Source organism: Primulina tabacum, chromosome 8 (genome assembly GCF_025594145.1).
Source record: "Primulina tabacum isolate GXHZ01 chromosome 8, ASM2559414v2, whole genome shotgun sequence".
Classification (NCBI taxonomy): Eukaryota; Viridiplantae; Streptophyta; class Magnoliopsida; order Lamiales; family Gesneriaceae; genus Primulina; species Primulina tabacum.
In genome coordinates, this window is record NC_134557.1 from 16,458,543 (window position 1) to 16,472,810 (window position 14,268).

The 14,268-nt window shown below is 39.3% G+C and overlaps 1 protein-coding gene across 1 annotated transcript; it reads left to right on the forward strand.

The window, feature by feature from the left end:
- Positions 1-280: 280 nt before the first annotated feature.
- On the forward strand, positions 281-4,481 carry LOC142554614 (uncharacterized). Its single transcript, XM_075665277.1, has 8 exons — positions 281-839; positions 1,021-1,601; positions 1,947-2,041; positions 2,143-2,847; positions 3,514-3,645; positions 3,847-3,925; positions 3,995-4,123; positions 4,170-4,481. Exons 1-8 carry the CDS (start codon positions 281-283, stop codon positions 4,479-4,481), a joined length of 2,592 nt encoding a protein of 863 aa, XP_075521392.1.
- The last annotated feature ends 9,787 nt before the right edge of the window (positions 4,482-14,268 follow it).

Here is a 14,268-nt window from a genome sequence, read left to right on the forward strand (position 1 = left end):
TGTAGCCTCAATAATTATGATATGTTATGTGTGGAAATGGTTTCAAACTATTATGTATCATAGGATCATGCCGCTTAAGCGTAAAGTATCAGAAGGGGAGGATAGTTCATCATCTAGAGTGGTTGGTGAATTTTAGCAAGTTACGGAAAGAACAGGCCAAAGTACACGGTGAGCAAATCCAGTAGCTCTTACGGATACGAAATGCAGGGGGAGGGAGAGAGAGAGAGAGCAAGTGAGGCCCGAGCCCAGTAGTGAAGGCGCATACGAAATATTTCGTAAGATGAAGCCACCAGAATTTGATGGTAGCACCGATCCCATGGTCGCCTTGGAATGGGTCAAAGCTGTGGAGGCTATATATGATTACCTTCAGTTTGAAGATAAAGATCGATTCAGCTGTGCCATTTTTCTACTGACCAAGACGGCAAGGACTTGGTGGGACGCCACCAAAGTATCAATTAATGTCTCGGCACTCAAGTGGCAGGAGTTTAAAGATTTATTCTACGACAAATATTTTCCTCGAGATTTTCAAAGTCAAAAAGTGAAGGAATTTCTAGAACTGAGGCAAGGAAATATGTCAATGCAAGAGTATATTCTCAAATTCGAAGAGGGGTGTCAGTTTGCCCCATATCTGGCCAGCAATGACATCGAAAAGGGCGAGCATTTTCTTAGAGGTGTCCGAGATCAAATTAAAAGAGACGTTCGAATGTCTAAAGCTGCTTCATATAAAGAGATTGTTGAAAAAGCAAGGATGGCCGAGCAGGACGATAAGGAAATTGAAAGAGAAAGACAGTTGAAGCACCAAGATTTTTCTACTAAAGGCCAAGGTTCTGGATGGAAAGGTAAGGCTTGTTCAGAGGCAAAGAAAAAGAGGAGCATCGACCCAAAGCTCCTATGCCACCTCCTATATATGATCGACCTGTATGTCCAAAATGTGGCAAAATGCATACAGGTGAGTGCTTTTTGGAAGTGATCGATGTTTTCGTTGTGGAGATGTTGGTCATGTTATCAAAAATTGTCCAGTGAGGGGTGAGAAAGGGAAGGATAGGGTTCAAGGTAGAATCTTCACAATGACCAAAGAAGGTGCAAATCCTGATTCTTCTGGTATATCAGGTATTATCTTAATTTCAGGCAAGGCCGCTATTACATTGATTGACACTGGTGCTACGCATTCCTTTATGTCTGAAATTTTCTTGCGCTCTTTGAATGTTGTTCCATCTTTTGAACCCCTCCACTATAGTATTTTGTTGCCATCGGGAGATGAATTATGGCCTTCTAGTATTCTTAAAGGCTGTACAGTACAAGTGAATGAGGAAATCTATTTTGCTGATTTTATTATTATTCTCATGGTGGCGTTTGATGTTATTTTGGGAATGGACTGGCTATCGTCATATCGTGCCGTTATTGACTGTGTGGCTAAGATGGTGCGATTTCCTGCAAAAGATGATGATAGCGGGATTTTCCAGAGTTCAGGTATTTCGCTTGACACTCCTTATAATTCTTGTCTCAAAGCTCATGAAATGTTATCAAAGGGGTGTCAGGGGTTTTTAGCTGCTGTGATAGATGTGAATACTGAGATGACGATGAAGTTGAATGAGATTGAGGTAGTTTGGGATTTTCGTGACGTATTTGCAGATGATGTGCCTTGATTGCCACCTGACCGTGAAGTTGAGTTTGTGATTGATGTTGTTCCAGGTACTGCTCCGATTTCGAAAGCTCCTTACCGAATGGCCCTGACAGAAATGAAAGAACTGAAGAATCAGTTGCAGGATCTATTAGACAAAGGCTTTATTCGTCCGAGTTCTTCTCCGTGGGGAGCTCCAGTTTTATTTGTCAAAAAGAAAGATGGATCTTTGCGGTTGTGCATTGATTACAGAGAGATCAACAAAGCCACGATCAAGAATAAATATCCATTGCCGAGGATTTACGATCTCTTTGATCAACTACAGGGAGCGACAGTGTTTTCAAAGATCGATCTGCGTTCTGGTTATTATCAGCTGAAAGTTAGGGAATTCGACATACCTAAAACTGCATTCAGAACCAGGTATGGCCATTATGAGTTCTTAGTCATGTCATTGGGTTGACGAACGCTCCATTTGTCTTCATGGATCTAATGAACCGGGTCTTCAAGCCATATCTGGATAGCTTCGTTATCGTTTTTATTGACGATATCCTGATTTATTCCAAGACTCGGGAACTCCATGCCGAGCATCTCAAAACTGTATTGCAGTTATTAAGGGAAAAGCAGTTATACGCAAAGTTGAAAAAGTGTGAATTCTGGTTAAAGCAAGTATCATTTCTCGGCCATATTGTTTCGAGAGACGGCATTTCAGTGGATCCCATGAAGATTGAAGCGATTAAACAATGGCCTATTCATACGGCAGTCTTCGAGATGCGTAGTTTTCTTGGTTTGGCAGTTTATTATCGACGTTTTACTGCCAATTTCTCCAAAATAGCCCTGCCATTAACCAATTTGACGAGGAAAGCGGTGAAGTTTGAGTGGACAAACGAGTGCCAACACGGATTTCAAGTGTTGAAAGACAAGTTGACATCAGCTCCTATCCTAGCACTTCCGTGTGGTACTGAAGATTTTATTATTTACACTGATGCGTCAAAGATGGGACTTGGAGCTTTACTAATGCAGCGTGGGAAAGTAATCGCTTATGTTTCTCGTCAGTTGAAGGATTACGAGAAGAATTATCCCACCCACGATCTTGAGTTGGCTGCAGTGGTCTTCGCATTGAAAATATGGAGGCATTATCTGTATGACAAGAAATATGAAGTTTTCACAGATCACAAGAGCTTGAAATATCTATTTTCTCATAAGGAACTTAATATGCGGCAGAGGAGGTGGTTAGAACTTGTTAAAGATTATGATGTGACCATTAACTACCACCCAGGTAAAGCAAACATTGTTGCAAATGCTTTGAGTCGCAAGTCAGTTTCTTCTTTGAGCTTGTTGATTCAGAAGCCGTTGTTATTGGATCTTCAGAGGAGCGAGATCGCTATGGTAGAGCAAGGGACCATAGCTAGACTTTCAGCTTTGGTTATTTGACCTACGTTGACAGATAGGATACGATAGGAGCAACCTAATGACAATCAGTTGATGGAATTGCGATCCAAAGCCGATGAGAAAGGAAATACAGAGTTTATGATGAACACTGATGATTTATTAACGTTTAGAGGTCGGATATGTGTTCCCAGTGGTGATGACATTCGACGGGATGTTTTGACAGAGGCTCATACCGCGCCATACTCGATACATCCAGGTAGTACCAAATTGTATCAAGATCTCCGACGTCTCTACTGGTGGCCAGGTATGAAAAGTGATATTGCAAAGTTCATATCCGAATGTTTAACATGTCAGCAGGTAAAGATTGAGCATTAAAGACCTGCTGGAACTTTGCAATCCCTCCCAATACCTCAGTGGAAGTGGGAGCACATCACTATGGACTTCGTAACGGGACTTCCAAGAACACCAAAGGGTTACAACTCCATCTGGGTGATTGTTGATAGGTTAACCAAGTCTGCTCATTTTCTTCCGGTCAAGACAACGTTTACAATGAACCAGTATGCTGAAGTCTATGTAGCTGAGATTGTGAGACTTCATGGTATTTCTGTGTCAGTTGTATCTGATCGTGACCCAAGGTTTACTTCTGAATTCTGAAAGAGCTTGCACAGAGCCTTGGGCATCAGGTTGGCTTTTAGCACAGCTTATCATCCTCAGAGTGACGGGGAGTCAGAGAGGGTGATTCAGATTCTTGAAGATATGCTACGAGCCTGCACGATTGACTTTCCTAGTAGCTGGGATTCTAAATTGCCACTTGCGGAATTTACATATAACAATAGTTATCAGGCAACGATTGGTATGGCATCATACGAGGCATTGTATGGCAGGAAATGTAGGTCACCGTTGAACTGGGATGAAGTCGGTGAAAGAAAGATGTTAGGACCAGAATTGGTCCAACAGACAACTGATGTGATTACTTTAATCCAGGACAGAATGAAGACGGCCCAAACCAGACAGAAAAGTTATGCCGATAACCGAAGGAGGCCTTTGGAGTTTGAAGTTGGAGATCATGTTTTTATCAAAATTGCTCCTCTCAAAGGGGTAATGGGAAGAAAGGTAACCTAAGCCCAAGATTTATCGGCCCATTTGAAATTCTGGATAGGATAGAGAAAGAGCATATCATCTAGCCTTACCGCCGGACTTGGATAGAGTACACAATGTATTTCACGTCTCAATGCTCAGTAAGTACATTTCGAACCCTTCCCATGTTCTCAGACATGAAGCGTTGGATCTGATGCCGAACTTGACTTATCAAGAAGTACCAATCCATATTTTAGATCGCAAGGTTAAAGTAATAAGGAATAAGGATATCGGCATTATTAAGATTCTTTTGCGTAATCAGTTGGTTGAAGAAGCAACGTGGGAACCAGAGAAGGAAATGAAGCAGCGATATCCTGATTTATTTTCGAAGTAATGGCAATTTCGGGGAAGAAATTTCTAAAGGAGGGAGAATTATAACGCCCAGACATTCGTATGCATATGATGTAAGGTAATGATTATGATTAAGTATGTTGCTTATTCCTTTTATGATTTATTATGATGATCGTTTGGGATATGTGATGTAATGCTGATGATTTATGGTTTCAAGATATGATATGAATGGTATTGAATGATATATAATGAAACAGAAAATGTATGGGTAAAATAGAAAGTTGATCTTTAGCCAAATAAGTAATGGAGGTTCTAAAACGGTATGAAACTGTGGTAGTAGTTGTGGTTTTTAGCATAATATTTTGTATATTGATCCGAATAATGTGAGACCACTTTCATTAGAAAGATAAGACATAAGGCTATAACTTTCGTGTTTTGAGTTTTGTTCAAATCATTGTGGAAGACAAGCCAAAAGCGCCCCGAAGTGTGTCGTGTGTATCGTCGTTCCTCCAGTGACACATGTTGGGAGATTGCGCATAACTCTTTACTCAGAACTCAAATGACATGAGGCCGATTGGAGATGCAAGCCAAGACATAGAGCAACAACTTTCATGTTTACCACTTTTCCAAATTATGATGGGAAGAGGCGTTTCGGAGGTGATCTTTGATGTGGCTGTGTGCAGAGCGGCGCCCGAGCGGTAAGAAATGACCGCCCGAGCGCCACTGGTTTTAAAATTTTGGTCTTGGACAGTATGGTCCACGCTAGGGCGGTAGTTTATGACCGCCTGAGCGCCCAGCACAGTACAAAAACGTGTTTTGGGTATTTTAAGGCATAAAATCGGTTGAGACTCTCATTTTTCTCATTTCCCTTCTCTTCCTTTCTCTTCTCCATCGATTCTAAGCTAGGGTACTTCATCTTATTCTTCTTCTCTCATTCATTAAGCAATTAATCTTCAATCCGGAGTTGGAACTTCATCTTTTTAGTGAAAGTGGCAAAGGTAAGTGGTTTTTCTTCTTGTTCTTGAGTTATTGAAGATGGTGGAGTTAGGGGATGATAGTTGTGATAGATGTATTGGGTTAAATGGTCATCTAATGTTATTATTTGGGTGTTGATGGTTAGTTATTGGGTTTATTGTTGTAGGATCATCGTCAAGTTCTACGAAACCAAGTGCTCCAAGTGTAGTAAGTGGAATCATTTCTTAAATGCATCACATGATCCCATATATATGTGTTTTAATGATTTTATGATGCTAACTCCTTTCAAATTCCATTCATGATATATATATGTAAATATGTATATGTGGTAGTGCAATTATATGCATTTTTGAATGAAAGGAGTTATACTTTAAATGATGTCTCTAATGTATTTGATAAAATGCTTGAATGAATTTTTATATGATTGAATGATTGGATTGATAGTGATAGTAGCGGTGTTGCCTCTGGCAATTCTAAATCCGCAATGTAATTAGCCAATTAACGATGAAAACATGTGCTCTCATATAAGATGCATTTTATGCAGATGCACATGTCCCTCCTATAAAATTCGTTTTTACGAAGAGGGTAAGCAATGAATGAACTATCTTATAAGAACTATCAATTCTTCGGTTAATCAATGAAATGAATATCATCCCTATGTATTGTTGTATTATGATTCTTGACGGATGATATTAATGATGATTCGACGATTATGAAAATGAAATAGATAATGTTTTCAAGAAAATGAAATTGAGGCTATCCATTTTATGTTTTTCAATAAAATGATATATATGTATATTGTTAGTATTGATTCCATTTGCTGAGTTTTATACTCATTCCAGTTATGTTCATGTGATGCAGGCACAGGTAAGAAAGACTGATCATCCCTGAGTTGTCGAAGCGAGAGAAGGGAATATGCCAAACTTTGGAGATAGTGGTTGGATGCTATTTTGATATGTTAAGCTTTTGGTTATTTTGGGAAATATTGAAAACCTTGTTTTGGTATTTGAATTAGAAATATGTGTAGATACTATATTAAATGGTATCTGATGAATATGAAAATTTTTTTTATATATTTTATGTGTTGCTTGAGACAGGTAGCATGTCCTATTTGTGGGGAGATGCTTCCCAAATTTTTTTAAAAATTACACCTTTTTTCCAAATTATATTCTAAACCTTCCGCACTAATTATGCATTTTAGTCACGAGTGTTACAACGCCTCGGCGTATAAAATCACCTCAAAACTCCTTATTTTCCTAAATATCATAAAGCATCACCCTTATTTTAAATAATTAAAAACAATTATTTAATAAATATATTTTTCATTTTTCAGCCCTCGGTCTCCGTTCCTCGATCGTATCTCGAATAACCTTTTAAAAATGCAGTTTTATGCATTGAAGTAAAAAACTACTTCATAACCATATAACATAACAAGCATAATTAATTTAAGCAATTAAAATCATTTAATTCACCATTTTCTTTTTTCCCTAGATTTGCATGCGGTTGAATTACATCATCTTATTTTTGGACCTTACAATTTCTCTCTCCCTTAAATAAAATTTCGTCTTCGAAATTAGAACTTGCCGAATAACTCCGAGTAGCGACTTTTCATGTCTCTCTCGGTTTCCCAAGTAGCTTCTTCCTCCGAGTGATTTAGCCATTTGACTTTGATCATGGGTATGACTTTGCTTCGTAGTCTTCTTTCTTGCCTTCCCAAGATTTGTATGGGTCTTTTTTCATAAGTCATGTTTGGAGCCAATTGCAGTGGTTCATAATGTAGTACATGTGAAGGGTTTGACATGTACTTTCGCAGCATCGAGATGTGGAACACACCCCAGATAGCATTGGTGGTAGCACCACTCTATAGGCTAGTGTTCTAACCCTTACCAAAATCTCAAATGGCCCTATGAATCTTGGACTAAGTTTGTCTTTCCTACCAAATCGCATAATACCCTTCACAGGCGCTATTTTCACAAACACATGGTCTCCCACTTCAAACTCAAGCTCTCTTCGTCGCTTGTCGGCATAAATTTTATGTCAGCTTTGTGCAATCTTCATCCTTTCTCGGACTTTGACTACTAGCTCGGCTGTTTGTTCGATCAAGTCGGGACCAATTTCCCTTCTTTCGTCAACCTCGTCCTAATGAATAGGTGATCTACATTTCCTTCCATATAGTGTCTCGTATGGAGCCATCCCTATCGATGATTGATAGCTATTATTGTAGGTAAACTCCACTAAAGATAATTAAGACCCCCAACTTCCTTTGAAATCGATCACACATGCTCGAAGTAGATCCTCCAATATTTGAATAACTCTTTCGGACCGACCATCGGTTTGAAGATGGAATGTTGTACTGAATAATAATTTAGTCTCCATCGCTGCATGCAGACTCTTCCAAAAAGATGATGTAAATCTTGAATCTCTGTCAGAAACAATAGATACAGGAATCCCATGCAAATGAACTATCTCTCGAATATACAAATCGGCAAACTATTTCATAATGAATTTCGTCTTGATAGGTAGAAAATGCGTTGATTTCTTAAGACGATCCAGTATCACCCATATAGCATTAAATCCCTTGATACTCCTCGGCAATCCTACAACAATGTCCATAGTGATATTTTCCCATTTCCACTTGGGAATAGGAAGTGGCTTAAGTTTTCCTACTGGCCTCTGATCCTCTGCTTTTACTTATTGACATGTCAAGCATTCAGATACAAATCGCAGGATATCACGATTCATGTCCGACCACCAATATAATAATTGCAAGTCTTTATACATATTCGTTCTTCTAGGATGAATGGAATATGTCGAGTCATGATCTTTCTTCATATTGAGCTCCCTCAAAGAGTCGTCACTAGGAACCCATAAACGATATCGATAACGAACTATACTATCCACCTCAGAATACAACTTCCGGCCCTTGGCTTCATCTCTCACTCTCTATTTTTGCAATTGCTCATCAGTAGACTGTCCCTCACGGATTTTATCTCTCAATGTCGACTGTACTGACAAGGTGGCAAGATTAGGGGCCTCGCCCCTAGCATATACTGTAAGCTCAAACCGCTGAATCTCAGACTGTGGTGGTCTTTGAAGTGATAATTGAGTAATAACTGCTACCATTCGATTCAATGCGTCCGCCACTATATTAGCTTTTCTGGATGGTAGCTAATGTCACAGTCGTAGTCTTTCACCAACTCTAGACATCGTCGCTGTCTCATATTCAACTCTTTTAATGTGAAGAAGTATTTCAAACTTTTATGGTCGGTGAAAATCTTACACTTCTCCTCATATAAGTAATGTCTCCAAATCTTCAAGGCAAATACCACTGCTGCAAACTCTAGATCATGAGTGGGGTAATTTTTCTCGTGAATCTCCAACTGTCTCAACGCATAGGTTATAACTCGATCATTCTGCATCAGAATTGCACCCAAACCAAGTTTCGAAGCGTCGGTATAAAGAACATACTCTCCTTGCCTGATGGCATCAATAATACTGGCGCTGAAATCAAAGCTTGCTTCAACTTTTCAAAACTGTTTTGGCACTCAGATCTCCATACAAACATTGCATTCTTCTTTGTCAAGGCGGTCATGAGTACCGCGATAGATGAGAATCCTTGAATAAACTTTCAATAATAGCCACCTAGTCCCAAGAAACTATGGATCTCGGTTATGCTCTTCGGTACGGGCCATTCTTTTACTGCCTCTACTTTACTCGGATCAACCTCCACTCCATCTCTAGAAATGATGTGGCCTAAGAACGCCACTCTATCGAGCCAAAACTCACACTTGCTGAACTTTGCAAACAACTTCCTATCTTGCAATACTTGCAGTGTTGTCCTCAAATGCCGACTATGCTCCTCTTTATTCTTCGAATAGATCAAAATATCATCAATGAAGACTATGACAAATTGATCCAGATACGGCTGAAATACGCGATTCATGAGATTCATGAAAATCGCTGGCGCATTGGTCAACCCAAATGGCATGACAAAAAACACATAATGCCCATATCGAGTTCTGAACAGTGTCTTATGAACATCAGACTCTTTTACTTCCAACTGATGGTATCCAAAACGAAGATTTATCTTTGAGAATAACGATGCTCCTTGCAATTGATAAAATAAGTCTTCAATTCTTGGTAGAGGATATTTATTCTTTATAGTGACTCTATTCAGCTCTCGATAATCGATGCAAAGTCGCATACTACCATCCTTCTTCTTTACAAAAAATACTGGTGCACCCCATGGAGAACAGCTTGGGTGAATGAAACCCTTGTCTAATGATTCTTGGATTTGATCTTTTAATTCTTTAATTTCTGTGGACGCTACACGGTAGGGTGCTTTAGAAATTGATGCGCGGCATCAACTCAATAGAAAATTCCACCCCACAGTCTAGTGGAATGCCAGAGACATCCTCAGGAAAGATGCTAGGAAAATCTCTGACGATATCAACATCCTCTAGTTTCTAACTGTCGGGAACATGTGCTGAATTGACACATGCTAGAAAAGCTTGGCATCCTCGTCTCATAAGTTTCCTCGCCCACATACAAAAGATAATGTGCGGCATTTGCTTTCACAACCTCAAAGACAAAAGATTCCTCAGTAGACGGTCGAAATAGACACTGATCTCTGTCAAAAATCTATCGAAGATCCATTCAATGATAACCAATCCATACCAAGTATAATGTGAAATTCAGGCATAGGGAGTACGATAAAATCTGTCTGAACCACATCTTTTTGCAAACGAACCTCCAGATTCTTCACAATACTAGACGTGATCATTTGATCACCGGAAGGAATAGAAACTTTGAAACCCAATTCCATATCTTCAGGAAAGATATTCAGTCGCTTGATGAATGTTTCAGATATGAAAGAGTGTGTAGCTCCCAAATCCAGCAGTGCATAAGTGGCTACATCTAGAATGAATATCCTCCCTACGACAAAAATGCTTTTAAAATCTTTTCATGTTGAAGCTTAAGAAATTTCTTTCATTATTTTCTCAAAAGATCTGATGAAGATTACTCGTTGGACCCTAGTATTTCATGAAAAATTGCATTTTAGTCCTCAAATATTTGAAATTTACATTTTAGTCCCCCAAGATTTTTGAAAATTATGATTTTGACCCTTTAAATTTTTGGAATTTCATTTTTGGTCCCTTAATTTTTTGAAATTGCATTATCGGTCCTTACATTTTTGGAAATTACCATTTAGCCCCTTAAGTTTTGGTTAATTGAAATTTAGTCTTTCCAATTTTTAAAAATTCTCTATCATGCCCAAAGTTATGATTTTTTTTCTCCATTTTTTGCCATAAAACTTTCATTTGGAATTAATTACCTTCCTTACACAATTAAGGCTCATAATTCAAGTCTAAATTCTATAGTTTCCATTACATCCCTTAATTCCAACTAAGGTAGAGCATGCAACATAATTTCCACTAGGTTATCCTTAATCCCAAATCAATTCTAATATTCAATTTAACATTCCATGCAATAAAAGCAATATAAAAACGTTAAATAATTAGGTTACCGGTGATAAGGGTCAATCCTGGCTCCTCCTTATCTTCTTAAGCATGCATAACATAAGCTCTTCCCTGTGTTGGTGCCTTCTTCTTTGGGAAATCAGCAGCTTTATGTCCTTCTTCTTTGCATATGAAGCATCTAAAAGATCCCCACATTCACTTGCCATAATGTAAGCGATTACACTCCTTGCATGGTAGCCTCTCTGCAGGTTTTGGTGCTCCAGGTTGTGGTGGTTTCGGTGGTCCTGGATTCTTTACTTGTCCTTGGGGCTTTTGTTGCCCTTGAGGTCTAGGAGGTTCCGTATATGGCCTCTTGTTAGGCTGAAAATTCTGCTGGTGTTGTTGTCTTTTGCGCTGCATCTCAAAATCAATATCTTTCAAAGCTTTCTCGGCTTGAAATGCACAGGCAGTGGCAGCAGCATAATCCGCTTGTCGCTTCATCATCACATCAGTATAGTAGGTAGAAGACCATCCAAAAAGTGTCTAAGTTTCTCGACAGCATCCCTAGCAATAAGGGGTACAAAGTGACAACCCATATCAAACTTCCTCACAAACTCAGCGACAGTAGTGTCTCCCTGACAGAGAGTCATAAAGTCTCTCTTCAATCGTCCTCGAACGTCAGCAATAAAGTAATCCTAATATAAAACATTTTTTAATTGCTCCCAAGTAAGTGTGGAGAGATTAATACCATGTTCATCTCATTCCCACCAAAGAGAAGCATCATCCCTAAGCATATAAGTGGCACATCTAACACGGTCGACGTCTCCCATATTCAGATAGCGAAAGTGCACCTCAAGTGATCAAATCCAACCCTCAGCAGCAAAAGGGTCGGTAGTGCCAGAAAATTCCTTCGGACCCAGTCTCCGGAACTGATTATAGACGTCTTGTTGTGGCCTAGAAGCCTGCTGAAACTGCCGCTCAAAGAAGAGAGCCATGCCCTCCAGTGCACGAATAGCAGCATCCCCATTAGGAGGTGGGGGTGCATTCACATGATGATCCTCAACATTCTCGCTTGCCTATCGGTCCTAGTTGCGCGTATAGGAGGCGCTATATCTGAACGTTTTCCAAATTCTAAATGTAACCAACATGCATTTAAATCTAAGTTTTCTAATCATGCAGCATATACTAATCCTTTTTGAGCAATTTTAAGCATATAAAGCATATAATCTCAAAAAATTATTAAACATGTAACGTAAACGTATAATTCATGTAATCATGCAGGTATCATTATAAAAATCACATAAAGCAATTAAACTTATAGATTGAGGCTTGACGACTGACTTCCCGGCACTGACGGTGGTACAACCCTTTTACAGGAACATTGCTCTGATACCAACTGAAACGTCTACCACTCGTTTTTTTTAAAAGTACTAGAAATTTTTTTTCTCCTACACTAGATCTCGGCCGAATACATATACACATATACTTAAAATACTTTTGACACCATTTTAAAAATAAATCAACAAACTATATTTGAAAATTCAAAGGAAAGAGTTTAAAACATCAAAATCGTCAAACGTTTACCAACCCTAACTTAGAAATATTTCTGTAACGAACAGCACTTTTTACTACTTAAAATTTGCAGAAAAATTAAAAATTTCTTGAATACGAAAATAAAATCAATACGGTCGTCACTACATCATCCATTCACCAATAAAAATCTTGCTAAAAGAAGAGCTTGCTCAAAACATCTCGCAACAAAGCATAAAATCAGAGTATTAACATTTTCTTGCTTAAAATATTAAAGTAACGGGGGCGGTCCTCGGGTCTAGCCTTCCGCTCAACCCAAGTCTGCTCCTTGGTCCCCACCTCCTGTCTTCTCATAGACATCCTCAACTGCATCGATCAAGTCTAGTGAGTCTAAGGACTCAACACGTATAAACTGAGAATAGCAAGTAGTACATAATAAAATCGCATGCAACCTTAAAATAGAACATACATACTTGAAGCTTGGATTTGAAATGAGCTTGAACTTGCATACTTACATAGACGTGCCATAACATAAAAGCTTTCATAAACATGCTGGCAAACTTGATCATACTTAAACATACATGACTTCATTTTGCGTAGAGGATGTTTCAAAGCAAGTGACCCATACATAATAAACGCCTGATCAGACAAACCACAGTACTGGGCTGACAAGGACATATCCACTGCCACATACATGAGATCCCCGTTCATAATTTAACGGGATGGTTGGTCCCTGTTTATAATTTAACGCTTTCCAACCACGATCTAACCCGTTCATAATTTAACGGGGTGGAGAGATCCTCGGCCACGTTCACCGACTTCCAAACCCATTCATAATTTGGTCACAAGACAATTAGCATACCTCAAAAACTTAAAATATTTTCTTGCACGTCAACATACTTACTTGGCGTTGAGGGATTCATTGGACTTCGATCGGGGTCGTCGCTGCACAATTAATCATGAATTGACATGCCTATCTTGCGTAATTTGGACGTAAATTTCATACCTACTTACAAGCTCAATCAATTCCTTAGGACGTTCAAAAATTCCCATGACTCGACTTTGTAAATCATTGTACTAAACCTTGACCTCTAACCTCAAAGCATACTATAAATTTTCCCCAAAATATGAAGGACATGGACCCCGTGCTCCCATCCGTGTATGGGTCCGTGTAGGCTCAGATAAGGAGGACTCGAAGAGAAGGGTGGACACGGACCCCGTGTTAGGGTCCGTCTGAGGGTCCGTCTAGACTCTGTAAAGAGACATCGAAAAGAACAAAGGCACGGACCCCGTGCCCTGGTCCGTGTAGGGGTCCGTGTCGGCACGCAAAAATGACATTTATGAGGTAACACAGGCACGGACCCCGTGTCAGGATCCGTGTATGGGTCCGTGTGGCCTCGATTTTTCTGAACCTGCGAGGAAAACTTACACAATAATGTCTATTCTCCCTATCAAACAACTAATAGAACGAAATTAAACACCTTGAGACCATCCTAAGACACCATAGCATTGAACTAATCTCGTACGGACACCCAAACAACGACGTTCCCTTACGATACATACAATTCAAGAAGCGTAGCAATTGACCCCAAACGTTTCCTACGACTTCTAATGTACTCGAGTGCCTATCGACACTAAACGACAAGCAAAATACAAACCCAAGCATCATACTTAGACGCAGCAACGATCACCCATCGATCCCCAATGAAGCCTGCAACAAATAACTTCAAGAACACAATTTACGTAAAAGTCGCAGTTTGAGCAGTCCCACTAAAAACACCATAACTCACTCAATTTTCGTCCAAAAATTTCGAATCTTATATCAAATCGAAGGTATAAAAAAGTTCTACCTTTTTCTTATTGAAA